At 50.8% G+C, this 27322-nt stretch overlaps 1 protein-coding gene across 3 annotated transcripts in view; it reads right to left on the minus strand.

Moving 5' to 3' along the window:
• Positions 1–3129: 3129 nt before the first annotated feature.
• Positions 3130–27322, minus strand: part of PUF60 (poly(U) binding splicing factor 60) — a 50625-nt gene continuing 26432 nt past the window's right edge. For 2 of the 3 annotated variants that reach the window (XM_014601726.3, XM_014601727.3), the window contains 10 exons: positions 22226–22321; positions 20413–20502; positions 19332–19382; positions 15105–15266; positions 14616–14708; positions 13568–13781; positions 12620–12810; positions 7389–7524; positions 6688–6923; positions 3130–3548 (listed from right to left, as the gene is read on the minus strand). In XM_014601726.3, coding sequence (XP_014457212.1) covers positions 3249–3548; positions 6688–6923; positions 7389–7524; positions 12620–12810; positions 13568–13781; positions 14616–14708; positions 15105–15266; positions 19332–19382; positions 20413–20502; positions 22226–22321 — 1569 coding nt within the window. In that variant the 3' untranslated portion in view covers positions 3130–3248. The remainder of the gene's footprint in view (positions 3549–6687; positions 6924–7388; positions 7525–12619; positions 12811–13567; positions 13782–14615; positions 14709–15104; positions 15267–19331; positions 19383–20412; positions 20503–22225; positions 22322–27322) is intronic. The other variant, XM_014601728.3, reaches the window with a different exon arrangement.

The following is a 27322-nucleotide window of genomic DNA, read 5'->3' on the forward strand; positions in this document are numbered from 1 at the left end:
CTGTGTGCTGAGGTGCGTTTTGCTACTTATACAACTGCATGTAATGCAGCACAGTGCACATCGGCTCACGTGCACCACGTTGGAGCACAAAAATGTGTGTTTAAGTGCCTCGTGTGCTTACAAATGCAGGTTAGACGGGTGATTCTCCCTTGAGCAGCTGTTCAGACTGGACCACCTTCCAGCCCTGCTTTCTATGCTTCATGTTGAAACTAGCTGCTGCCGCCCTCCAACACCTGCAGGAAGCTGGGCTGACAGCGTGCTTGGCTAAATGTGAAACTGGGAAGCGGAGCATCTTGGAAGTGTGTTGATGAAAGGCAAGGTCTGGCCCCCAGTGTTTTAGCGTCCTGCCTCATCCCAAGGTGAAGGGCGGTTAGGAGTTTCCTGGAGCTTGCAGATGATCGCCATCAAGTTGTGCTGCATCCTCCACAGCAGCACCCCACCCTTCTGCCCCTCCGTGACCTGGTGAAGGTTGATGACCCTAGAGGAGTCCACTGGTCCAAAACATGAAAGGACTTTACCACTGCCAAGACGGGTTGTGCAAAGAGCCCGTCTGTTCCAGCCCAGGCTTCCCCAAAAGGTTCCTTCTGCAGAGCGGTGTTTCCAAAGCCAGGCTGCAGGCAGCACTGCCACTGGAAAAGCACTGCATCCTCCCACCGCTGAAAGCTGGTCACTGGGAGACAGCTTGGCACTTAACCCATTCGAATGCACGTTTTGAGGGTTCTTTAGGTCAGATGTTGCATACCACCACCCTGTCTCTTACTCAGGCCGAGGCAGTAACCCTTGTCACTGCCACCTGTAATCTCACTACAAATATTTGGTTGCTCTGACAAGAACCTTTTTCCACAATGCCATGCTGAGGAGTATTAGACCGGCCACCATCCTTAACTTGCATCTCTATCACCTCCACGACTTGTGAGAAGCCATGGAAGAACCGTCCAACGCGTTTCTTAGGATTCTTGGAATCAGCAAACAGAGGCAGACTCCAGAACCTGGGAATTAAAGCTAGAGAACTGCGGGAACAAGTCACGTGGGGATGATTTTGTTTTCTTTCAGGTCACTGATGGAGATTTTAGCACAGGACTCATCAACTGGAAACTTGAAGGGAAAAAAAAAGCTCGATGCAGTCAGTACTCGGTCTCAGGACGACTAGGAGACGTTCACGTTTGGCAGCTGTGGAAAGGCCAGCAGGACCCCAGCCTGCAGCAGGCGCAGCGTTTCCAGTAGCAAGGGGACCATTAATACAAAGCCCCGGCAGAGCGTCCTCTGGAATGCCATCTACTGTTCTAGTCACACACCTTCTAGGGAAAGACACTGGAACAGCAAAGGACTCCTGGGACGATCAGGGGAATAGAAAGCCAATCATACGAGAGAAAACTAGAAGACACGGCTTGTTTAGCCTGGCCAAACAAAGATCGATGCAACTGCTGTCTGTAAATGCACAAGGGGGTAAAAAACATGCGGTAAAGAAGAGCTGATCAGGTTAAGAGACAAGGGGCATTTATACACACACTTTTTGGTCCTGTGATGTGCCGGATATCCGCTACTTTGGAGCGGACTCAATTAATCAAGCCTGCTCCGCCTGTGAGCTGATGCGCACTACACTGCGTTGCATGCAGTTGTATAAATGGCAAAGCGCATCAGTGCACAGAAAACGGTGGTGGTGCACTTTTCAACTAACGCACCGTGCGTTCGAGTTCTAAAGCACGCCACCGCCGGTTTCTCAGCACTGATGTGCATTTCACTGCTTATACAACTGCAAGCGTCGCAGCGCCAGGTGCTTTTCAAACCGCCGCGAGTGTAAAAATGCCCAAGGGTCACACAAAAACAAATGGTCTAAGTCAGCCACAGGTACGTTTAGAAGGTTTTCGACCAGAACAGCGAGGTTCTGGAACCAAAGAAATCCTAACTGGTTCCAAGCTGGAGCTCTGTTGGGATATGGCGCAGTGCCCATAATGGCACGGGGCTGAACTCAGTAGCCTAGGAATTCCCTTCCAATCCCACGTTCCCCTGAGGTATTTATTCCCCCATTAACCAAGTCTTTAATTCAACACCCAACGTCTTCCCCAAATCTGCTTAAATCAGGAATTATTGCCAGTCATGCAGGTCAACAAAATGATCATATTCCCTTCTGACCTTAAGCATTGACCTTAATAGCTTGTCCTCAAGCACTTTAACGCCCTGCCTTACGCATTAGCTAAACAGCGATTCTAGAGGAGATGTCTTTGCAGGCCTTTTCAATGCTGTTATCTGTACAGCATACACGTTTTTGCCTCTTCACAATAAACTCTCGATACAGCAGAACTGGGCTCAGTCTTCCAAGGCCTAGTTTAGCACGTGCCTGAGCATCCCTGCCGTGCATATGCAGCATTTGGGGTCCGTCCTTCGCGAGCTCACCATGAAGCCTGCACCATTGCCTACTTGTGCGCCCCATCCTCTCACCTCTGGAAGAAGTGTGCGGAAAGCCCTTGTCCCCAGACAGCTGTCCGACTCCCTTCACCACAGTTCCAGTGACCAAACACATTTGCAAGGTCCCAACCTGCAACATCAGAGCCAAGAGGACCTTAAGGCCTTTCCCGACTGATGCATGTTGGGGTCTGTCTGACATTTTCCTTCCCCTCACTTCAAGTCTGCAAAGTAGCACAGGAAAGCTGCCGATGAGGGACAGCCTATGCTACACCGTTCCCACGGATCCCAAGCTACAGAAAGGATCTGCCCACCGGCCGAGGGGAATCCCTGTGGTGGTGTAAGGGTCACCACACGCCCTGCTTAGGCCCTGAGCTCTGCCTGCATGTGGATACTGTGCTCCAGCAGGGCTCTTCATCGCCCACGTCACCCACCTACTAACGGTACAGTAGGGCCAGGGGGTGCTGTACAAACACCAGTTAGAGAGAGCCCGCTCTGACCCACCTCCACAGAAAAAACTGGAGCTCATACCCCAGACGGTGAAGTAGGACCTGGTCTTGGCCATTTCTGAAGGAACTATGGCAAGCATAAAGCAGGAGCACAAGTAGCAGCCACTGGGCTCTGACCCTTACCTTCCTAGGGCGCTCAGGCTGTCGGCTGAGAGGCTGGCCTGTTCCACAGCCCATGCGGTGCCAGCCCCTGACACACTCAGGCACGCACACAAACTTTCTTCGCACTTTTATCCAAACTACACATACATCACAGAGATCTGCGCCCACCCTGGAGCGTTCCTTACACATGGCTAAAAAACAGAGGGGGCAGGGGAGAAGTCTCTCGGGCAGAGTTCATGCTGACAGGTCACTGTTATCAAATCTCTCCTGGTCGTACACTTCTGCCACCACCTTCCTTCCAGCAAACCAGCGCCCGTTCAGGGCTTGAATGGCTTTGTGAGTCTCAGAGGCCATGGAGAACTCCACAAAGATCTTAACAATGATCTCAGCGTCCTCCTCCTCGCCCTGCTTCTCCTGATAGATGATGACCCTGTTCACAGCCCCAAATTTGCCACACTCTTCAGTCACTTCTCCCTCCAGGTCATCGTCAATGTCCTTTGGATCCACCATGTTGCGCAGCACCATCACAGTAGACTGCAGGAAAGAGAGAGAAGACAGATTGAGCAGGGCTGCAGGACTTGCTAAACTAGAGGAGCAAAGCTGCGGCAGACACAGCCCCAGCAACACCTTCAGCATCCCCGGGGGTCAGCAGCCTCCTCTAACAGCACTCCCAGGTCACAACAGGCGTGCCCAGCCCATGCTCACACCAGCTGCCAAGCTATGGTCCTCCCACAGGGTAACCCAGCCCGCCCACTCTGGCCAATGTTGCTAAGAGCCACTTGGCTTTGTGCCCAGAAAATATGCCCAAAGCTGATTTTGGAGGATTTAACCCCGCCTTGCTGGCATTATCTAGCTGGTTTCTCTCCTGCTGCCTTCAGCAACATCAGCCTATGTTGGCAATTATTCAAAACGTTAATTTAGACCTTACCAGCTAGTGTCTTTCACAGACCTGAAGGCTTCTTGTCATAAGGTTTACAGGGATAGCCCCACCCCACCCACCTGTGTTTCATACCCCACGTCAGGTTAATCCCCTGCCCCACCCATCTGCAACAGGTGACTGCTACCCTTCACTGCAACCCACGTCCCCCCTGCCCTTTGCCACGTGCCCCCCACTTCCACCTCGGCCCAACAGAACAGCCTGGAGCCAGCAGCATGCGAGACGACAGAGCGCCACTTGTACAGTCATTAATGTGCGTGTGTGGGCGCTGCCACCCGGACCTCTAACTCTCACTACCTGAAATCCACTAAAGGGACCCACGTCCCCAGCAAGATCAAAGAAACAAACAGAGCCAAGTCCACTTGTGAGCCAGGCAGGGAGACGTTTGTAACCGCCTAGCTCCTTTCTGGATTTCTCCAGGCTTCTCCCACGAGGGACAAAATGACCTTTCAGATGAATTTGATTCTTCCATGGAAAATTAATGTGCATGTAGGGAGCATTTAGTTTCCAGGGAACTCTACCTGCAACTCTCACTGGAGCAATCACAGTCTCAACAATGTTTTTCAAAGGAGAGTATTCTTCAGCCAGGTCTGGCAGTCCCTCAGATTTCATAGACATTCGGGCTGGAAGGGACCTCGGAAGATCATCGAGTCCAGCCCCCCGCCCCAGGGGCAGGAAGTCAGCTGGGGTCATAGGATCCCAGCAAGATAAACATCCCAATTTCTCTTGAAGGTGGTCAGTGTAGGTGCTTGAACCACCTTTCATGGCAGGCTGTTCCAGACCTTGGGGGCTCGGACAGTGAAGAAATTCTTATGTCCAGCCGGAAACAGTCTTGCAGGAGTTTATAACCGTTCGACCTTGTCATCCCTTGGGGCGCTCTGGTGACAAACGTTCCCCCAGATACTGGTGGTCACCCCTGATAAACTTATAGGTGGCCATCAGATCGCCCCTGAGCCTGCGCTTTTCCAGGCTAAAGAGCCCCAGGGCTCTCAGCCTGTCGTCATAAGGTCTGTTTTCCTGACTTCTGAGCTTGCACTCTCTCAAGCTTCTCCACATCCTTTTTGAATTGTGGAGCCCAAAACTGGACGCAGTACTCCAGCTGCAGCCTCACCAAGGCCAAGTACAATGGGAGAATGATGTCCTGGGATTTGGTTCAGAAGCATCTATGGATGCAAGCCAGCGTTTTGGTCGCTTTACTAGCCACAGCATCACACTGAAGGCTCATGTTCATCTTGTGGTCAATCATGACCCCCAAGTCTCTTTCCTCCATAGTGCTAGCCAGCGTAGCACTGCCGAGCCTATAAGGATGCTGCAGGTTTTTCCTCCCAAGGTGGAGAACCGTGCATTTATCGGTGTTAAACACCATCAGGGTCTTGTCCGCCCATTTGCTGAGCCTGTCCAGGTCAGCCTGGATCACCCTCCTGTCCTCAGGTGTGGATGCTTTACCCCAGAGTTTGGTGTTGTTGGTGAACTTGGCCAGTCCACTTCCGACACCAATGTCCACATCATTAATGAAGATGTTGAAAAGGATAGGCCCTACGACAGAGCCTTGAGGGACCCCACTGGTCACAGGGCACCATGACTATTGACTTCTGTCAACCACCACCCTCTGGGTCTGACCACAGAGCCAATTCCCCAGCCAGCGGATCGTGGTGGACCGAAGGCCACAGTCAGCCAGTTTTGCCAAGAGGTGACTGTGGGATACCAAATTGAAGGCTTTTTTGAAGTCAAGATATACGACATCAATCTCCTCTCCCTTGTCCAGGTGATAGGTCACCTGGTCGTAGAAGGAAATGAGATTGGTCAAGCAAGACCTACCCGCAACAAACCTGTACTGGCTATCCCTCAGGATGTTGCCGTTGACCAGTCCATTAAGGATGGCCTCTTTAATAATCTTTTCTAAGACCTTCCCCGGGATAGAGGTCAGGCTGATGGGCCTGTAGTCTGCTGGATCCACTTTCCTCCCTTTCTTGAAGATAGGCACCACATTGGCCTTCTTCCCATCTCATGAGACATATATGTCACCATTACCCCCATTTTGCTGAGGAGTAAACAGAGGAAGAAATGTGTTTGGCCCAAGATGACATGCTCAATATCAGAGCTCAGGCTGGAGCCTGTCGCTTCAGTATCTGAGAAATGGCTCGGGGAGTGTCTGGCCTGCAATAATCAGAAGGCCAAATGAGGACACCCTACCAACCGCTTCTGGCCTTAAAAAATCCCCCCTATGAATACTGAACAGCTGCATAACCTCATGCTTTCCTGCTATCCTCCCCATGGCATTATGTCTAATATTGAGTGCAAGTTACTCTGTGCCATGTACTACGGCGAGTGGTATGGTGGGAGGATTCAAAATGATTAGGTAAGGATTACGTCCTTTTATCTGCTTCACCATGGCAACAATGAGGCATGAGGACAGCCACAACAATGATGTCCCTCAACCCATCAGTGCTTCCTGTCGAGCAACCACACAGCAGCACTCCGCTGAAAAGTCCTCGCTCAGAGGCTTGGCAGTCTCCCAAAGGCAGAGCGGGAATGCCTGATGCCCACAGCAAGCAATGCACCTACCATACACAGTCCAGCACTGCCCCCATGAAGTGCCACAGGGATATGCCATTTGTGAACTTGTAGCACATCTTACTGCTCAGCTGAAAACAACTAAGAGGCAGATCCAAGGCAGTGCTTGGCATGGCTTCCCTGCAAATCCAGGGCAGGCTAGGCGAATGGAGTCATGCTTACCTCCTGCTTGCGAAGCAGTTTCTGCATCACCATGTGGCGGGCACTGCTGCCCGATATGCTCATGTGCTCTTGTTCACTCAGCATCTCAGGCCTCTCTGACTCCTGGAAGACCTCCTCCTCCTCCTTCTCCTTCTTGACCTCCATCAGGCCCAGTGCTGGGGGACTTGCCAGGATAGGATTCACTACGCCCACCTGTGGAATGGTGACCGGAATGGGAGGCCGAGCGGGAGTCACACCTGCAGGGGAACACGCAGACTGAAGCACGAGGTGAGGGGAGTTTGCCCTGAGGACCAGCACTCAACCCAGCTGAAAGAAGCCGGCCAGTAGCAAACAGGCAGGTGCAATTAACAGACCAATCTGATTCCTCTGCACCAGGAACAAATGGGAAAGCTCAGACAGCAACTTGAGCCAGCACCAGGCAATGTGCTACCACATGCCATGGGCACACTGGGTGTTTGCTTATCCAAAGGGTGGGCTGGTGCCAATTTTGCATGTAATAAATGATTCCCCTGATGTTTACAGTCAAGTGCGCTGTGCACTCCTGCCCGCCCCATAGCTCAGGTCCCCTACAACCAATATCATGCACTCATGGACAGGCCTGCAAGGAGGAAACGGAGCTGCCTCACTGCCTTCAGCGAAACCAGCTGTGGGGATTGCTGCTAGGGCCGCTGGAGACGAGACAGAATAAAGAGCAGACGCACCTGTAATGACTCCTGGTGCTTGGGCAGCCATGACAGCCTGTGGCAGCGCACCCAAAGGCTGAGCCAGGGTCAGCGCTGGTGACACCAACCCAGGAGTTGCCAAAGAGCCAAGGACTGCAGCTCCTGCCACCGCCTCCTGCAAGAGAAAAGCCAGTGCATTAGTTCTGCTCTAGAGTCATGCCTGGGACATGCTCTGCTCAGGTCTAGCCCTTTTACATACCTAGCAACTCGCCAAATGTTTAGGTCATGGGGACAGGCGACCTGTAAAACCAGCTGCTGGCCAGAATCCCAGGCTGTAGGGATCCTAGCATAACCATAAAGACAGATGCAGGGGATTGTCCCAAACAGCCTTCCCACAACTTGCTGCCAGATACCCAGCCCAAGAAGAGACAGTGATCTCCCTAGGCCTCATAACTCTCACCAATGCTAACCAGTTGGCAGGCAGGGTACTGAAGGCCACCAATACCAAGGGATTCGGTACCCAATGCCCACAGGATGATCTCAGCAGGATGCAGCACATTCCCAGCAAGGTGCTTCCCCACTTTCTAACCAGCTCTTGGTTTTCTAGGCCAGCCCATAGCAGGCACTAACCCAATCAAGCCACAGCAACACTAATGAGCCGCTGTGGGACAACTCATGCACTTTCCTAAATGCTCAGCATTCCAGACCCAAAGCTGGAGGATGAAGCGCAGACAGCTCCTCACACTAACACAAACTCCAAGATCTCCTGGCCTAGATTTTAATCGAGCATGGTTATTGCTGTCACAGACAACCACAATAAACAGGCCATTCATACATTTCTCAAGCTCAATTCATCGTTTTAAAACTAGTCAGGAGGACAAAGGGCAAAAAAACTCCATTAATTCCTGAACTGCTATCCCTCTCATGGTTAGAAGTTGGCACATGGGCAGTTGGCACATAGCAGTTTTGGAACAAAACTGGCCGTTAGCTGAAGGAGCTCTTGTTCTTCCCTGGTGTTTACCCCTCTGATGCTCTTATAGACAGTGGCCATTCCTCACCTCAGGCATCCGTCTGCCAGGCTGAACAAGGCAAACTCTTGCAATCCCTTGTAAAATAGGCTCTCTCCCTTCCCTGACCCTCCTAGCCCTTCTCCATTCCTGGTCTCCAGCATGCATGCCCACCACCATGCAGAGGTCCAGATCAAGTCCTGGCATTCTGTACTTCTAAACTTCATCCTGTTCTATTACTTAAGTCCTTGAGGTTGCCCAATTCTTCCTTTATGGCATTCCAATCCTACTGCGTACTAACAAGACCTCCCAGTTCTGCACCATCAGCAAATCACATCAGCACAATTCCACGACTGGCTAAATAATTAGGGAAAAATATTAAGACGAGCATCAAGACCAATCTTTTAGAACTCCACTAGTAAGCTCCCTTCAGCATGATGGCTCCTTTAGTAAAACCCATTATCATCTCCCTTTAGCCAGTTCCTTGTCTTTCTAGTTAACATGGAGAAGACTGGGATTATTAATCATTTCCCACAGGCTCTGTACCGAATGCTTTACTGATGTTTAGATCTACTGCATTTCCTGTCTAGAAAAATCTGTTCTCATGAAAGACAGATATCGGTTCAGGCTCCGCAATCTACCTTTGGCAACCTGGTGTGGTATCTTGCCCCACTTTCCTCCAAATGTGTTTTTAAAGCCTTGCATCCTTTTGCGATAGAACTAATGGGCCCATAACTGGACCATTATTCCTCCCCCCTAAAATAAAGATATTACATTCTTTCTTCTCCAAGGACACAGTTTATGTTCCAGAATACGTAAAAAACCTGGCATGTGAAATAGCAGGTGATATACTATCTGTTCTACTCAACTTAGAAGCAAAACTTGAAGTTCAGTGACAGAAGTAGAAGGGACCTCAAAAAGTCACTGGGTCATCCACTGCACAGAGGAAAGATCTGCTGGGCACAGGCATTCCTGACATCCACACTGTAGCATTCTTTGCTGATCAGTCCCTTTTCCCATTCCTTGCAGATTCATGCTGGGGGTGTCTCCCCAAATAACTTTTCTCCCTCTGCCTCGATCTGCAACCCCCCCTTCCTACCCACAGACTTACCTGCTGGGTGGGGAAGGGGGTGGCAGCAGCAGCACATGGTAGATCTTGGGTTGCTTTTAAATGCCAAAGGTGACCTCCTACTTTAAAAGGTTGGAGACGACTGACTTAGACAATTCAAGTCCCATATCCAAGACCTTAAACTTTTCAGTCCAGCTGACCTCGCTACATGGCTCTCTTGATGTCTCGGAGCCCCTACTGCTTTGAAATCAAAAAGCCTTTAAAGACCCAATTTTGTACATGCTTCTGTTTAATGCAAATAGGATCAGCTTATAAACCCCTGATCCCAGGCTAGTTTCCTACAGCTCCCTTCCAGATGGTCCTTACAATTTACCAAAAACAAGTCTAAAACAGACACATGTAACCAAGAAGAGGCGATGCTTAGGTGAAGAAATCTGTTAGTTTTCACACCTAAGAATACATAACTTCTATTATTAGTAGTGTTTGTTATCCAATCCAAGTCCAGATTACCAAGGAGGCTGTGAAGTCACCCTGGGAGGTTTATAAAAACTGGATCGGTTAGACAAACATGTCAGGGTTGATGTAGACAGACTTGATCCTGTCTCAGTGCAGGAGGCTGGACTAGACGATTTGCAGCCTGTTCTAGGCCTATATTTCTAGGAAATTAAAGTCTCCCATTGTGGCAATTCCCCATAATATTTCTCTTCTATTGCCACACTCCAAACCCGCTCACAGGTGACTACAGGAGATTCCTAGTACTGTCTCAGAAGAACCTCTTTTACAATCTTTCCCCAAAGTGACCTTGGTACAAGGTGAACCGTTTCATCCATCCTCTCATTTCAGTCAGAACGGGTTTACCAAGGCATACCTGACCAACTTGACTGCCTTCTATCAGGGGACAGACTGTGTGGATAGTGGGGACAGGACTGGATGGGATACAATCTTGACTTTAACAAGGCTTTTGACACTGGTCTCCTACAGCATTCTCATTAACAATCTCAGGAAATACAGACTAGGTGAAAGTACTGTAAGTGGTTACATAACTGGTTGGATCATCATGCTCAACAAGTAGTCCTCAATGGCTCAATGTCTAGTTGGGAGGAAGTATCAAGTGGGGTTCCCCAAGGGTCTGTCCTGGGTCCAGTATTAATATCTTCATTAATGATTAGGACGATAATATAAAAGTGCCTGCTTAGGAAATTTGCAGGTGACACCACGTTGGGTGGAGTTTCAGACACTCTGGATAGGAGGGCTGGGATCCAGAATGACCTAGACAGACTGGGAAAAACAACAAAAAAAAAAACACAACAAAAAAACCACACCTGCTATCAACCAGATGCAATTCAAGAAGGACAAGCACACAGTCACGCACTTGGGGCAGAACTGCATGCAGAAATACAGACTGGAGAATGAGTGGCTGGGCTGCAGTACTGCAGCGGGACCTGGGGGATACTGTGGGCCATAAGCTGAATGAGCCAACAGTGTGTTCTTCTTGCAAAAAAAAAAAAAAGTCAACAGCTTTGAGGGTTGTATTAACAGGAGTGTAACCTGTGAATCAAGCGAAGCAATTCTTCTGCTCTGGTCAGCACCCTTGAGGCCTCACTTGAGTACCGTGTCCACTTTTGGGCCCCATGCTTCAAGAGGGACGTGAACAAATTGGAAAGGGTCCAGCAGAAAGCAACAAAAATTATTAGACGCCTGGGAAGCAAGCTTTTGAGGAAAGGCTGAAAGAGCCAGGATTAGCAGTCTGGGGAAGAAAAGTCTAAGGTGGGGATTTAATGAGCCTTCAAATACATGAAGGGTGATTAGACAGGGTGGAGATAAGCTTTTCTCTGTGGCCATAGGCGACAGGACTAGAAGCAATGGACTCGAGCTGTAACAGAAGAAATTTAGGTTGTAGATGAGGAGGATTTTTTTTTTTTTTTTTTTTTTTTACTATAAAGGTGATCAAGCATTGGAACAGGCGATCCAGAGAAGCTGTAAAATCTCCATCCCTAGAACTTTTTAAGAGCATGAAGGACCGACCTTTGGTTGGGATGGCTTAGTCTGGAATGCTGCTGCCTTGAGCAGGGGGTGGACTAGATGACTTTGTGAGGTCCCTTCCAACACTACTTTCTTATGATCCTAACACTGTCTTCATTTCTATCCTTCCTGAACAGCATATACCCCACAACACTTGTTCCAGTCAAGACTGCTCTTACAAGAATAAAAGAAACACGGTGTTATATATCCATCTTCACTCCCGGCACCAGCAGTTCTACTTCCTCCATTTTGTTGTCCAGGATCTTTGCATTAGTGTACAAACACCTGTATTGTTAGGCCAGGCCTCTCTTGGTCTGCTATGTGGTACCATGTAAGCCAGTACAGCCTGTTCCGTGGTTGGGCTGTCGGTGACTAAACCGGCACACCCCACCGGAGCTAGCCTGGGAGAGGAGGGTGTGGACACTCAGCAGGACTAAAAACAAGACCCAAAGGGTAGATGAGCTTCCTGGGAGCCAACAGCTGTCCATACCCGCAGAGGAGATGGGCACCGCCAGGTCACCTTCTCTGGAGAATCACCAGTGATGCAAAGCAATTCAACTAACCTCATGCAGAGTGGAGGAGGGTTGTCACAGCATTTAAGGTGTCCCAACAGTCACAGCAGCTTCGGGACTGACAAGCAACACACACTCAATTCTCTCTAACATCACTCCCCCTCCACAAGCTTAGGTACAGTTTTTTCACCAATTGTATTGCCTATCAGACCACTTATCCAATGGATAATAGTGCTTTTATTCACTTTGCTACCCATCCTCCTACCATCTGCTGTTTCTTTAGCCTTTGCTATTATCCTTGCACAGTGGATTTTCCTCTTCCTGTGTACTTCAGTCAGGTGTGAAGACCACATCTATCCCCCCAAACTCCAACAATCTTCTTAGTTTATTAAAAGCATGTTGGATTTGCTATGCCAGCCTCAATAACAGAGTGCTAGTTTGCCAGGTACAGAGGTAAATAGTCCCAGCCAGTTTCTGCATCTAAGACCCCAAGAACTGATCTGCAGCACAAGACTTTACCATTAGCCTCCCTTCAAGTGGCAGGGCAAGCGCTGCCCACTAAGCTCAGACAGCCTGCACCCCATGGCTAGCAGGACAGCCAAACCCTTGTTAGCACACACACCTGCCCGCTGCATTGCAACCTGCTGCTCTCCCCCTTACCTGAGCTGTGATCTTGGCTGTGGCAGCTGCTGCCGCCACAGCTGCTGCTGGCGGTAATCCTCCTGGTGTAGCAGGGGTCAGGAGAGGCATTGGAGGAGTGACTGCTTTGCCAACCCGTAGATACTGGCCACCCAGATCAAAGAGGTTCATGGATGAGACCGCATCTTGGGAAGACTGTGCCTTCTCATACTCTGCAATGACAATCAGACACTGGCAGAAGGCCCTTTCTGCTGGCTGGCTACTGCCACCCTCACAAACTCAGCCAATCCCTCCCTGGACAATTTGGGCTTACACATTGAGAACAGGAGGTTTAGAGCTCCAGCCTTCAGTGTCTCAACCATCATGCCCAGTCCTCTGATTATACAAGGTCACTACGGCTATCCCACTTAAAAGGGAATGAACAGCACTTACAGACAACCCCCCCCCACCCGAAGAAAACAGCATTTTAAACTCACTGCGCCCCTGTGCCAAGCCCAGCAGATGGCCAGAAGAGGCAGTGTGTTAGTTTGACCTGGCTTGCCCAACGTCTGTATAGATCGAGCACTTCAGCAGGTCTTTTTTGGTGTGTTTATCTAATGGGTAATTGAATCAGTTTTAGATAAAAGTGCCAAAAAGCCCTGCTGAAGCACACGACCTATACAGATGCTGCAGAGCCAGGTTGAACGAACGTGCTGTTTCTTCCGGTAAAGCACAGGTGGGGGGGTTTTTTTGTTTTTTTTCCCACATTTGTCAACAGCCGAAGAGACCCATCACACCAGACACTAGCTGAGCAGCACAAAATCCACCCATCAGCAAAGGACAAAGAGCAGCCTTCTAAGTCCAGGCCATGAACCCCCTCCGAATTCCTCTCTATCCCATACCTAGAGCAGTTCTGACAAGCGAGTGCACACTGCCCGAATTCCAATGGCACACCGAACCCCACCCCATGCATGAGAACAGGCGATTTACCAATGAAGCCGTAGCCTTTGTGCTTCCCTGTTGTGGGATCCCTGGCTAGCGTGCAGGATTTAATCTTCCCAAAGGCCTCAAACACACTCTTGATGTCGTCATCCGAAAGGTCCTGGTGAACAGATGCCACGTAGATACGGTTGAAAGCTCGTGCCTCCTCTGCTAGCTGGTCTATGATTGGCTGTGCCTGCCCGATATTGCTGGGTCTTCCAACCTGCAGAAAATAAACAAAAAGCCTTGTGAATCCTTGGCGGGACAGCATCAGGAATCTTCCTGGACATCAAGGTGAGTACTGATACACGAGAACCTGAACCTCTGTTCAAATCATGGAACCTCTTTCACAACACTGCAGCTAGCAAAAGGCACAATTCACTGTCTATTAGGTCAGAACAATGCTGCAACACAGAGCCTCCATACCATTCTCTGGAGCGCTCCAAAACCCCTACCAAAGCCGGCACCAAACTATCAGAGATGGCTGCTGGCCTGCCAGACACTCCAACACCTTCCATCTCTATCTGTAATCACTTACTCACCGACTGTGAACAGAGTTCAATTCCCTTGTTCTTTTTGGATTGTATTAAATATTCCTTTCTTCTAGCATGGGACAAGTTAACGTAGCCTCTGTGCCCCTCACTGCTCACATACAGACATGTTCTATACTCAACCTTGGCCAGCCGATTCTTCCCTTCCTTCCCCTCAGGCCCACACTACTGCCAACAGGCAGGATGAAGTGCTGCTAGACTCTCCACCTTGCTCACAAAGGGCTTCTATTCAATGAATGGTAGGAAAGCAGAAGCTGATACCACTGCCCTAGATTATATCGACACTATGGGTGCCTTCCCCAGAGGCAGGAAACAAGAACCACACAGTTCCAGTGGAGGAACCAGGTGGACTGCTGAAGACATCTATGCTCACAGCAGAAAATTCAAAGGTTTCAGAAGTTAGAGGCCTGGCTCCTCCGGGCACTGGAAAAGTCCCATCCCACTAAAACAAGCATCAGCAAATGACAAGACTCGCCCCTCTTGTAATGTAAGCTCTCGTCACTCACCTTTATGTTTCTTCCCCCAAGCATGACAGAATTCATCTGTTCCAAGGCCAGCTGCGCAGCTTCAGGCACCTCGTATTCCACAAAAGCAAAGCCCTAAGAGAAAGGGAAAATGTTATTAAATTGTACCCACTGCAGCTGGTTACGCAGCCCTGATACCAACTACTGTTGCCAGAAAGTCCATTCTCAGGGCTTTCCCAAGAGCACACTAAGGCAGAGGAGAGGGTAAACACCAAAAAGCTCTGGAGAGATCCCTGGGTATGCCTAGCATCCCAGTAACCAACTGTACAGCACCATCTGGGGCATTGCTGCAGCTTATAGCAAGATTACAAGCCTGGGTAGAGCAGAAGCTGATTGATTCAGTCCCACAAAGAGATCTTGCTAAAGCAGCTTGTTCTTCACTGCAGAAACAAAGGCTCCCCTCTTCCCGAGGCAAACACGACAAGCGTGGACAAAGAAAGGAAAACCAGCGCCAGGGACTCTCCCACCAACCTTGTGTTTCATTGTAACAGAGTCCCAGGACATGTCAATGCTCTTGATAGGTCCAAACGGCGCAAAGGCCTGGCGAATGGTGTCCTCTCCCAGTTCGTAGTATATGGAGCCCACATACACACGACACATGATGGCCAGGGCTCGTTGCCTCTGAGCTGCCATCTGTATTGGAAAGAAGGACTGGCTGGTTAGGTCAAAGGGTGGCCCTGGATGTCAGGACAGCTCTTTCCCCTGTCCCACCCTCCCCAGGAGCTGTGACACAACAGCAGGCAGCTCCCCACTGGCTGCAGCACAGCCTGGCACACATGTAGTGATTGAGAAACGATTTCCTGCTCAGTGCTCAGACTGCTGGGGAATGGAGCGGCAGTAAGGCTCACTCCCAGGGGCACAGTCAAATCTCTGATAGGGTCTGCCACCTCAGCAGGCCTAACTCAACCCATGGCTCATAGGGTCCAACCCACCCTGACGAGATTACATCCTGGCAACACCTGCAGGAGGAGGAAATGCCTTGATTCTAAGACAGCCTCCCACTCTAGGCAGCAAGGGATTGAACACTAGGTGCTATCCGCAATCCCTCCCCTCCCCAGGGGCAGCAAGAGATCCAGTCCTGGGCACCACCTGCTCTCGCTTCCCTCCCCCTGGGCAGCAAGGGGCTGGGCACCACCCCCTCCCACCCTGGGCAGCTCCAGACACCACCACCTCCTGTCCCCCTTCCCCAGGCAGGGAGGGAAAATTCCAATAGCAAGCACCACATCCACTGCACAGTTCGAAAAAAGCAAAGCAAAATCCAGTGATTAAACAAAACCCTTGTCCTAGTTAAGTGTGTGGTGCTGGTAGTTGGAGTTTCCCCACTGTTACTGGCACACACAGACTCAGTCCTTGTCCGTCTCAGTGCAGAGAAAGCCTCTGTGCTAGTTTTTCTGAATCTGCCTGAAAATCTGTTTGCAAGAACCCAGAAGTTCCTATGTGGGCATCTCCAAAGGCAGCTTCCTCCAGTTCACTCCCACCCACACTGCTGTTCTAAGGTCGCTGTTACAGATGAAGCATCCCCCTACAAAGGTCCTGTCTGCTAAGATCACAGATTTGGCCAGCGTGGTTGAGCAGTGTGCATCGGGACCAAGGCAGAAAGGAAACCTCTGCAGAGGCAGCTGCCTATGATCAGCAATAGTGTATGATGGCACTGGAGACTTGAACAGGGCTTCATCCTTACTCTGCATGGAACAGCTGGAACAAATGCAGGGGGAAGAACTGCTACAAAGGACAAAAGCAGCATTAAGCTCAATGCCTCCCTCCCTCACAGTTCTGCAGGGGCCTGCACCCAAGTGGGGAGCTCAGAAGTCAGGCCCCTCTCAGGAAGAAGGGTTTCTGTTCCATGCCTGGCTTGGGTGGAGTACTCCACGGTAAGCATGAGCGCAATAAGCTCAGACTTCTGTGTCCTCTTTAGGGATGCCACAACTCAAATGGTAGCAGCGGGAGCTGCCGGAGGGTCTCTCATGCAACAGGATCACAAGAGACAGTAGGTCTGCAGCAGACCAAGAACGCACCCTACAACAGGCATAATGCTGAAATGCATGTCAGCCTGTCAAGTGGTCCGCAACTGTAAAAGCAACCCAAGCTTGATTCCTAGCACTCCAGGGGACAGAGACACTGTCCTCAACCCAAGTTCTCACACCCACACTGCTGGACTTGCAGATAGACTAATACTGAACCTGGAGCGATTCAAGGAAACAGGTTTGTTTCACCTCTATATAGGGATTGTATATTTTATAGTTTTAAATTAATTGTTTTACAGTACCTGCAGCATGCCATGAGCCAGGTGGAACTATGGCACATGTGTGCTGTAGGCCAGATAAGTAGCTTTCTCTAGTGTGATGTCTCCCCAGCAACCCTCCACCTCTCTGAGCCTTGGTGCTTAAAAACTAGAGCCACCTAGACCCTCACTCCCTCCATATGGAAGTTTAACACCATTCTTTTGGTAAAGCCCACCCGCTCCCCCATGCCTCCAGCTATCTAGCTCACCCATGGAGCCACTGCCTTTGCAGTACTTTGTCTGTACCCCATTTTCCCTAACCAAGCTATCTCTGCTGAGACAGTGCAGCCTATATACTGAGGCCCTTGCCCCAGGCAGAGGGATTGAAAGGCATGCGCATGAAAGAAGGCATTCCCTTCTCCTGTAATTACTCATGCGATAGAAACAAGGTTGATAACATTAGTCCTCCCATGGCAGCCAACCTCGGTGGGAAATCTACATTCTCACCATTCTGCAGGCTAGCAGCGGGAGCAGGAACTAAAGAACTGAACTCCCATGTTACAGATCTGGGGCACAAAACTAAGGCTGAGCTGCAACAGGCACATGCATTTTATTAGAAGGGACCAGCAGCACTGAGTTAAACTAAAGGCAGCAGGAACTGAGCACAGAATTAGGGGCCAGGGACTCCTCAATACAAAACCTGGCTGAGCCACTGACTGCTCTTTGCAGCCCTGGGCCAGTCCCCTGGCCGTTCTGCTTCCCCAGCAGTAAGGTGGGATTAAGGTACCTTCCTTCCCCCAAGGTGGGCAGTCTGTCTGTCTGTGTAGTGTTGTTAATTAAATACTGAAGAGGGTTATTAAGGCTGTTCAAAATGAAGATGCAAATGAAACATCATGGCTATCCTCTGCAATTTCAATATAACTGAGCAGAGAAAGCGTGCCCATCTTGGTACAAAGCAATAAGAGGAACCCTCCAGCATAGCACTCCATTTATGGAGCTCCACGGACATGGAGCTTGGAGCAGGGCTCAGGGTGCATTTCCCTCAAGTAGGAGCTAGGAGCTCTTTCGAGCAGAGAAGACGGGGTCTTATATACAAGATGTACCTGCTGTTCGCACTCCTGACAAGACTCAACACAAACAACTGCAGGAAAAAGGGATCCAAGCTGCACAGAGCTTGTAACACTCTGCAATGGCTACTTCACAGCAAGGACTTGATTCCTAGGCTCTCTGTTCCTCCCACAATAGTAACTGGCTCTTTGTAAGAGGGAGACATTTTTTAGGAAAGTTTTTACAATACTAAGCCCATGATTAACCTCCAGAGCCCTATTAACAAAACATTTCCTATTGTCAGTGCATGCTTTTCATCTATGCTATTCATCTGTGCACGACACAGGCTGCAAAATACAACCGAGCAGAGGATGTGATGTGGGAGTTGATGCCATCAAATAAGTGTCCAAGTTAATTGCTAGAGGGTTCTTGGGCACCAGAGCTCAGGAACTGGCTGTACTGATTTCAGGCAGAGATGTTTCATCCTATTCCACTCAAGCTTGCTTTTCCCCATTAAAAAAAACAAAACAAAACAAAAAAAAACTTATCTTTGGCTGTCCAGCTGGCATGCTACCTACCGTGGCAGTGTTAAAGGAGGGAGGGAAGCCAGGTGGTTTTAGTTTTAATGCTTCTTTCACTTTGGAGCACTGGCCTCCAGGTTGCATTTTACACCAACCAGAACTATTGCATTCCAGCCAGACAGGAAAACATTTACAGGTGACCCTTTGTATGAGGAGTGCACAGCACACACAATGGCCAGTATCCCATGTGTCTCGGGCGGGAGGGGAAGGATAACTCCATGTTTTAAACTCTTTGTGATGGCAGATTAGAAACTCCCAGCACCAGGGACCTGTACTGCTTGTCTGGGTAATTCTGCTGTTCTTCCCTCTTCACTCTGCAAGTCCTTTACTTGAAGACATACATACCCCACCCCAACATAGAAAAGCGCACCTCATGACAGAAGTCTCATATCTGGTCTAAAAACTTGCTTGGCAAGCCTGTAGTGCCCCCATCCTCCCCAGCACCTTAGCTGCCAGGTCTCTGGTGGTGTGTGCTGTTTTTTAACAAATTGCCCATTTGCAAGTTACCTTGGCAGTTACTTTTGGGTCAGGACCTCAGAACTGTAGCATCCCTAGAAATGCAGCTCCCACAATTTCACAGGTGTTCAGAAATGCTCGAAATCTAAGGCTCTTTGCCAACTGACTCCAGAGCCCCGGCTGCCAGCGTCACAGCAGACTGCACCCAGCCCAGGGTCTTCCTTTGGGGAGTTTACACTTTGTCTCTGTTTGCTGTGCTTGTCCATAACAGGTGGGTATGTGGGAGGGCTGTGCTGGGCTGAGGTAAGAGCATTGTATTACCACTAAATACTTCCCCACTCTAGGCCCTGACTAAGACAAAGTGCCCAAGAAGAAGTGAATATGTCTATTGACCGATTGTAAAGGTGAGAGAGGATCTCCAAAGCCCATTGTCACTGCTGCCATCTGAAAGACAGTAAAGACAGAGTTCAGTCTGTTGGAGCTGAGCATACTATGGCTGTTTGTAAAAACTCAAGCAGAGAGCGACGGCACAGGGAACCTGTGAGAGAGGCCTCTCCTTCCTTGCCCCTCACTGCCTGGTCCCAAGGACTGTCCAGCGCTGGGACCCTGCAGATTCCAGTCCCAACTCTGGGTGGAGGTGTGCTGCTGCCACTGCCTCAGGTAGCAGGGTCTTCTCCCAGGGGGGACTCAAGGCAATAGTAACCTCTGTAACCACTGTCATTGATTCACCCCCAGCAATTACTGGGAGCCCCTCAACTGGAACAGCTGCCCAGAAACACACAAAGCCCAGAAAGGCCAGAGCTGCCTAATGTGGCTGGTACATCTCACTCCCACATTGTTTAAATATACCCAACACCCCAAATCATTATGCTGGGCTACTTATCCTTGAGCAGGAGGCAGTGAGATGTGGTTAAACCTCAGAAGGAAGGGAGGTTTAGACAACAGTTGAGGGGCGTCTCCTGAGACAGACATTCGCAGGTCTAACCAACTGGAATTTTGAGCAAATTCCCCAGAGTTCATGGCAGGAATCTACGGGGTGACACTGCCAGGAATACGAGACAGAGGCACCCTCTGGCAGGGAAAGGACGGTGAGGGGATACTGTTCCCAGTAACCCCAGACACCACCTTTGATGCAGATAGACTGTGGAACTCATAGCAGATTCTTTGATTTTCTGGCAACTGAAAAGACTGTCTAGCCTGCCAACAGGAGAGACAGCATCCACCTCCACCTCCCTCCCCTGGGCCGCCTGCCTGTTTTTGGGGTAGGGCAAAGTGGGGGCCTAGCTTCCAATTAGAAGGTGAGGTTTGTTTGATCGGGCAGAAGACAACGTACTTCAATTTCACTGTGGAAACAGAAGTGAAAGTACCTGGCTCCAGGCAGACCTCAAGGCTGGGCTCTGGTTCTAAGTGCATAAAGGGCTTCACCTTGTGGGGAGAGTAAGAGCAAGGGGACGGGCTCAGAGGGGTCTCTCACCTGCAGGTTGGTGAGCTGCTGTTGCTGGTGGGCGATGGTTTGCTTTACCAGTACGCTCTTGATGCTCTGCTCCATCGCATACTTCTTGGCCTAGGAGGAAATACAGACTCCATAGTCACAAGGCGCAGGACTCCACCCAAGGCAGGGGAGAGACATTTAACTCCATACAACACCATTCCCCAAACCACACAGCTGGCTGTCAGTGGTGCTTTCCGGTGCTGCGGCCCTAAGCACTAAGCCGCTGTACGTTAGCCAATGGCCCACAGCTTACTAAGGTCTTGGTCAGCATCTTGGAGTCGTGAGCCCTGAAATACAGCACAATGCTTGAGCAGAGGATTGAGCGGACTCAGTCTGCAGCAGGCGCAGGGTTAGGAAAGCAACATGCACTACACACTCAGCATCTCCCTCTTCCTCCCTCTGCCCCTCAACACCCACCATGGCACCTTACCTGCTGGGATGAGGGCAGGACAGATAGCCTCGCCTCCTTCAAGTCCTTTCCACTCAGAACATCTGGACAAAGGTTTTACAAAGGGGGGTTCCTATTCCCCATCTACAGTCCCTGGACTGAGCTCAACCCTCTCATACCTGGTCAGAGCTAGCCTACACTAGCTTGGTGAGCAGAAGCCACGGATCCTTCTGCATATTCTAGCTCCCTCCATCAGTTCCACAACTTGCAGCCACGAGGCTGATCTGTTTTATTCTACCCAGCTTTTCATCATTCTGGGCAACACAGAGCCTTAACATCCAATGATGCTGAGATGGAGGCTCTTAATCAAGGGGGCATTCATATCTTATGATGTGCCTACTCCCTGAGGACAGGACAGACAGATTAAGCCAACCCCACTCAAAGGCACCTGCTTTCCATTGCGGTACGTGTTTGGGAGGTGCCGGGAAACGGCAGGCTCTAACCCGTGGCTTTGAGACGTGTGCTTCGGAAACCTGGAAACGGACAAGGGGATTTACATCTGTCAGCTATGGAGCAGCCAGAGGAAATGAGGCCGTTTTGCACTGCGAGCCAAACACAGACATACAAGCAGCTTCAGCATTATGGGAACATTCACACCAAACCTATTGAGCACAGTGCTGTCCCTGCCTTACCAGTGTCTGGGAGACCTGGACCATAGTTCCCACCTTTCCCGGTTTAGTTCTCTTCCCTCTCCTTTCCCAACTCTGCTCTCCTCACAGCAAGTCAGGTATCACTCGTTCCCACCAGGAACAAAAGTCAGAGGTCCTGGACCAGCTGTACAGGTGGGATCAACAGCCACAAATCAGTTTGATTGAATTTTGTTCTAGAATTCAATAACTTGGCTCAAAAGGATGAACGTATCTGCAGTGTAATAGAGGTCCTCTTATAACAAAATGACAAATGAGTTGCTGGTGGGCACAAAGAGCAGATTCTGCAGCGTGTTCTAGTGTGAATGTTGTAGAGGCTTCAGCTGGAGGAGCACTTCTGGAGTCTGTGAAGTCCAGACTACACCTGACAGTGACTTCAGGCAGCAGCAGCATCTCATCATCATTGGACTCAAAACAGTAAGAGCAAAGCTGTTATCTACTAAGATCTCAGCCAGCTTTTTACAGAAACACCCCATATGTTCCCATGCAGCTACCAGGAGCACCCAACCAAATGAAGGAAGACACAAAAATTCAACATATAGCATTGTATTTTTGAGCACCGCTTTAAGAGCTCAGTGCAGGCAAACACGGTCATTACCCCTGACCTATTCCTGACAGGAAGGCATAGCTCCACAGCAGTAAGTCTGATGTTACTATTTAGGAAGTGCCCAGAAAAGAAGGGCACACTAGGGTCACTCACCTTCTGAAGAGCTTCCTGCTGTTCTGGGGTGAGAGGAGGAAGTCCCAGTTTGGCTGCTGTGCTTTGTCCATTTTCCATCTTTATGGACTCTGTCCCCTGCAGCAGAGAAAGAACCCAAAACAGAAACCATGAAAGTCTGCGTCAAGAAAACCACCAGGCTTTCTCCCCTTCCCTGCCCCACCCCCAGACATGCTGAGCCTAATTGGCCCCAGCAGCCCAGAGGATTCAAGTTAGAAAAAACAAAGTCAGTCACAAATCCCCTACAGACTCCAAAAGTCTCATGTCACCTTCCTAACAAATATCCCAGTTACCTCCTTTGGGGAGCTTATCCCATCACCTAAGCCAGGGGTCGGCAGCCCCCGGCACACGTGCCATTAGTGGCATGTGGAGGCAGGCACCGGGGCGGAGCCCGTGTGTTCTACTGTGCGGTCTACTGCCCCTGCCCCTTGCTCCAAGACCGCGCACTCCAGCCAGCAGGCCCCTGGAGCAGGGGCAGGCAATTATTTCAGGCGGAGGGCTGCTGAACTGAGTTTTGGCAAGCCATCGAGGGCCACACGACAGGCAGCCAGGGGCAGATAAATATTCATTTTCTAAATTTTTTAGGGGCCCCGTGGGCCGCATTTTGCCCACCCCTGCCCTGCAGGGAGCTGCGGGTGGACAGGGCTGGAGCTGGGGCATGCGCTGTGCAGGGTCGCTATCCTGGAGACTTCCAACAGGTGGCAGAGCCCTGGGCCCCGGCAGGCAGACACCCTGTCCCACCTGGGTGGGGCAGCACTGGGGTGCCAAGTGCTAGAGCTGGGCAATTGGGGCAGAGGCTGGGTGGCGTAAGAGGCGGCGCTGTGGGCAAGCCAGCTCAGTCAGGCCCTTAGGAAGGCAGGGGCTGGGCAGGAAGTGGGGGCTGCCTCAGGGCTCTGTGGGCTCGAGCTGTGGTGGGCGGGCAGGCGGGGGTGCCCAGCAGCACCTGTGGTGGGGCCTGGCCCGGCTTGCACAGCTCTGCAGGGATGAGCCACAGCCACCCTGCGCACGCGGGGATGCTGCCTGGCTGGGGCAGGACACCGGGCTCAGAGGGCTTCCCTGCACGGTGGGCACAGTACAAGCAGAGCAGAGCCATCCCTGGTGCAAAGGCCTGGCCGCAGGATCCCCTGGACCCTGAGAACAGTCACTGCAGCTGCCCCAGCCTTGCCCACGTGCAGCACAACCTTGCTGCACTGCAGGCTCCCAGCCAGCTCGGGCCCGAGCAGCGGCTGTTCCCAGAGCCCAGGGCAACAGACTGCAGCTGCGGCTCCCACTCGCGCTGCACCCGGCCGGCACAGAGGACAAGCAGGGAGCCCCCTGAGCCCGGTGTCCTACCCCGTCCTGGCAGCATCCCTTCACGGGCAGGGTGGCTGCTCCCCATCCCAGCAGAGCTGCACAGGCTGGCTGGCTGGCTGGCTGGCTGGGCCCCCCCCCCCAAGTCTGCAGAGCCCTGGGGCAACCTGCTCCCTGCGTGACCCCCCAGTCCTCCCACTGCAGCTTTCCCAAAGGCCTGGCTGGGCCAGCATACCCACAGTGACTCCCCCAGTGCCTGCTGCTCCCTGTTCCTCTCTCCCTCTCTTCCCCCTCATCACAACCTGCTTAATAAGAAAAAAAAAAAAAAAAAAAAAAATCACAAAGGCAGTACATGAAGTTTAATTTGTTGTCACCGGGTTTAGAAGTTTTAGGAAAACCTGGTATTTTCTGGGGGGGAAGCAATATTTATGATCATCTGCCTCCCACCACAAGTCAAACCCAGTATTTAGGGTTGGGTAGTTCAACTTATGGCCTGCAAGTGGTTAACCTGGAACCCTCTGACTCCTGCAAGCCTCTGCTCCACCCTAGCAGCAGCTAGGGTCTGCAGGCTCCCCCTCCCTCCTCCACCTGCTGTTTCCTGCCCCTGCCCTGGAACAGCACACAGCGCAAGAGCCACCTGTGCACAAAGCCCCCACAAGTACAGCCCGCGATCCCCAGGCACTTGCATGTTGGACAGCCTTGATGCTGCGGCAGTCAGCTTCTTACTTCAAGCACCATAACCAAGGGTCTGCTTTCTTCAAAACCCACTAAGAAGACCACTAACATCTAGCCTGGAAAGCTCCAATTACAAAAGTTACATCTGCCTCCAGTAGGTCAACACCTTACTTGCACATGCCAAACACCGAGGTTAGTAAGAAAGCCACTGCTTAAGATGCTGGAAGGCTCCGAGGGAAGGGAAAAAACACCTGACCTAAAGTCCACTGCACTGGGGAACCCCAGCTTTCAGAAATGAAAGACTCTGGGTACAGGTCACTGCAGGAATTACATCCAGCTGCACTGCCATCAGGTTGAGACAGACAGGAAAGAGGGTCATGCCGACGGCAGAACTGGACCACCAAAGGTTAAGACAGAAACAGCTCTGTCAACAAGCGGGAACTCTGTGTTCCCAGCAGAAAAGGTGCTGCATTAAACTGGGCTGCCCACCAGAAGTGTCCCTGGCTCAGCAACAGCACGTTGCAATGAAGACAACCAGACCATACATCTGCACGCTCAGCAGGCTGCGAGGGAGGGGAGGGGGGCACAAGACATAATATATAAGCAACTCTGAACAGAGTATCTTTCCACCTCCATCACGCTCCACTGAGAAGGCATCTGCCATCTGTATCCTCAAGAGTAAGAAATGACCAGACACTGCCCCATTTCAGGGCCTGAGCCTTTCTGTCTTCTGAACTCAAAGTCTGTGTGGGTCATTATGAAAGAGAGAGACTGAAAAACATTAAGCCAGCGGCACTAGTTCCAGGTCAGAGAGTAGCACTATTACCAACTTTTTCATGGGACATTTCAGTTTAAGGCATTATCATTTGCCATAAGAAGAAACACAAGCAAAATGGCAGAAAAACATCAAACCTAAGAGACTGGAACAGAGTACGGAAGAGGGGAAGGGGGAGAGGGAGGAAAGCAGCTGCTCTGAGAGATCCACCTCTCCCACTGAGAAACTTTTGCAGAGGGGAATCTGCATACTGGGACCACTCACCGGGGAGAGCAATGAATACAAACACGGCTGCTGGAGCCTGGCCAAAGACCTGGGTTGAACAGCGGGCTTGGTGAAGGGGAAGACGCAAGAAGAACAATTATGGGAAGAAACGATTTAAAAAAAATGGATTGCCATGAACATTTCTGAGCTGCTCTGTAGTGAACTACAGTAAGCATACTCATCCGAGACAACACGCCGCAGAGGTCTCTGGCGAGGGAAGGTGCACTGAAATCCACAGGGCCACCCAGGAATGGTTTCACTGCAGAAACTGCTGCCCGCTGAAGCCTCCATGGGGGACTCTGTGCCCCTCCGAGATCCATCGCCTTAGACTTCCAAGATTCGTGGTGTACCATGCCTGGAGTCCCCTGCACGTGGGGAGCTGGCCTATAGCTGGGGAACTACATACATCGCGGCCTGCTCGTGGTACGCAGAGCCAATTTCGTGGCAGCCCCGCCACTTGGTGCTGATTGGCTGAGGCCCAGGGCAAGGGGCTGGCTGCGCTTCATGCTGCTTGGCCCCTGGGCATGCACTGGAGGAGAGGCCCTGGCAGAGGAAGCTGCCATCTTGTCTGCTGCCCTTCGTGCCACCCCACCAGCCAGCGCCAGCCCCTCCCAGCAGTGAGGACTACCGGTTCCCACTGGAGCCAGCATCTTATTTTTATTAAATTTTGTTGTTGTTGATTTCACAATCCTGGATTTTGCACAAAATCCATAAAACTGCAAGTTAAGTAGGTCCCCATCTACAGCTGTGCTCCTAAGCGCTGCAGCAATGCCAACTGTTGTAACAGATATGAGGTATACAAGCAACTCTTCACCCAACAGACTCAGAAGAGGCAAAGAAAGCCTGCATATACCACCCACAGAATAAAATCACATTTGTTGTGCCCATTTTATTGTATGCCCGCAGCACAGGAATCTGACCTGCTCCACAGTCCCCATGCACTGCAGTGCAGGAACCCCTTCTCCCATGTGACATCTTTCAATAAGGCAAAGTACATGCAAGACCCCAAAACAGTACTGTTAGCAGAGCAGGCATATTATTTTCAGTCTCTGCTGTAATCACTAGTCCTTCAAAACTTACACCCCTGGCTAGAACATTATGATTATAGTACTGGAGCCTCTCCATAAGAACTGCATACTGGGGCAGGAATACCTGAACCACTTCAAGATGCATGTGAAGGGCAACTTCTGACTCTAAACTAGAGCTGCCAGCCATCCTGATGGCCTGGCATCCTGCAAGCTTAAATCAGGCCACATGTCTTTAATTTACATCACTAATGCAACAGTGGAGAAGTTGGTTCCCAAGTCTCCTTAAGCAAACTATGCCAACAGACACCAATTTAAATCCCTGAAAAACCTAGAAACAGGTGTGGTACATGCCAACCCCTTCCCACAGCCTTAACACTACCCCCAGGAGCTGGCAAGAGCCCTTGAGAATATATTTTAAGCATGATTCAACCAAAATTGCAGTGTAAGAAACCAAGTGCCTGTTTATCGTAGAATCATAGAAGTAGGTCGGAAGGGACCTTGTAGATCTTCAAGTCCGACCCCTTGCCTGGGCAGGAGGAAAACTGGGCTCAAGGGACCCCAGCCAGGTAGGCATCGAGCTGCTTCTTAAAGACCCCCAGGGTAGGAGCCAGCACCACTTCCCTTGGAAGTCGGTTCCAGATCCTAGCCGCCCTGACTGTGAAGTAGTTCCTACAGATGTCTAATCTAAACCTACTCTCCAACAACTTGTGGCTGTTATTCCTTGTTATTCTGGGAGGCGCTCGGGGGAACAAGGTCTCTCCCAAACCCCGCTGGTCCCCCCTAGTGAGTTTATAGATAGTCACCAGGTCCCCCCTCAGCCTTCTCTTGTGGAGGCTGAACAGGTTCAGGTCCCATAGCCTCTCCTTGTAGGGTCTGCCCTGCTGTCCCTGGATCATGTGGGTGGCCTCCTCTGGAGGCTCTCAATGTTGTCCACATCCCTCTTGAAGTGGGGTGCCCAGAACTGGACACAGTACTCCAGCTGTGGCCTGACCAGCGTTGCGTGGAGGGGGAGGATCACCTCCTTGGCCCTACTCGAGATGCACCTGT

Source organism: Alligator mississippiensis, chromosome 3, assembly GCF_030867095.1.
Source record: "Alligator mississippiensis isolate rAllMis1 chromosome 3, rAllMis1, whole genome shotgun sequence".
In the NCBI taxonomy this organism is placed as follows: Eukaryota; Metazoa; Chordata; order Crocodylia; family Alligatoridae; genus Alligator; species Alligator mississippiensis.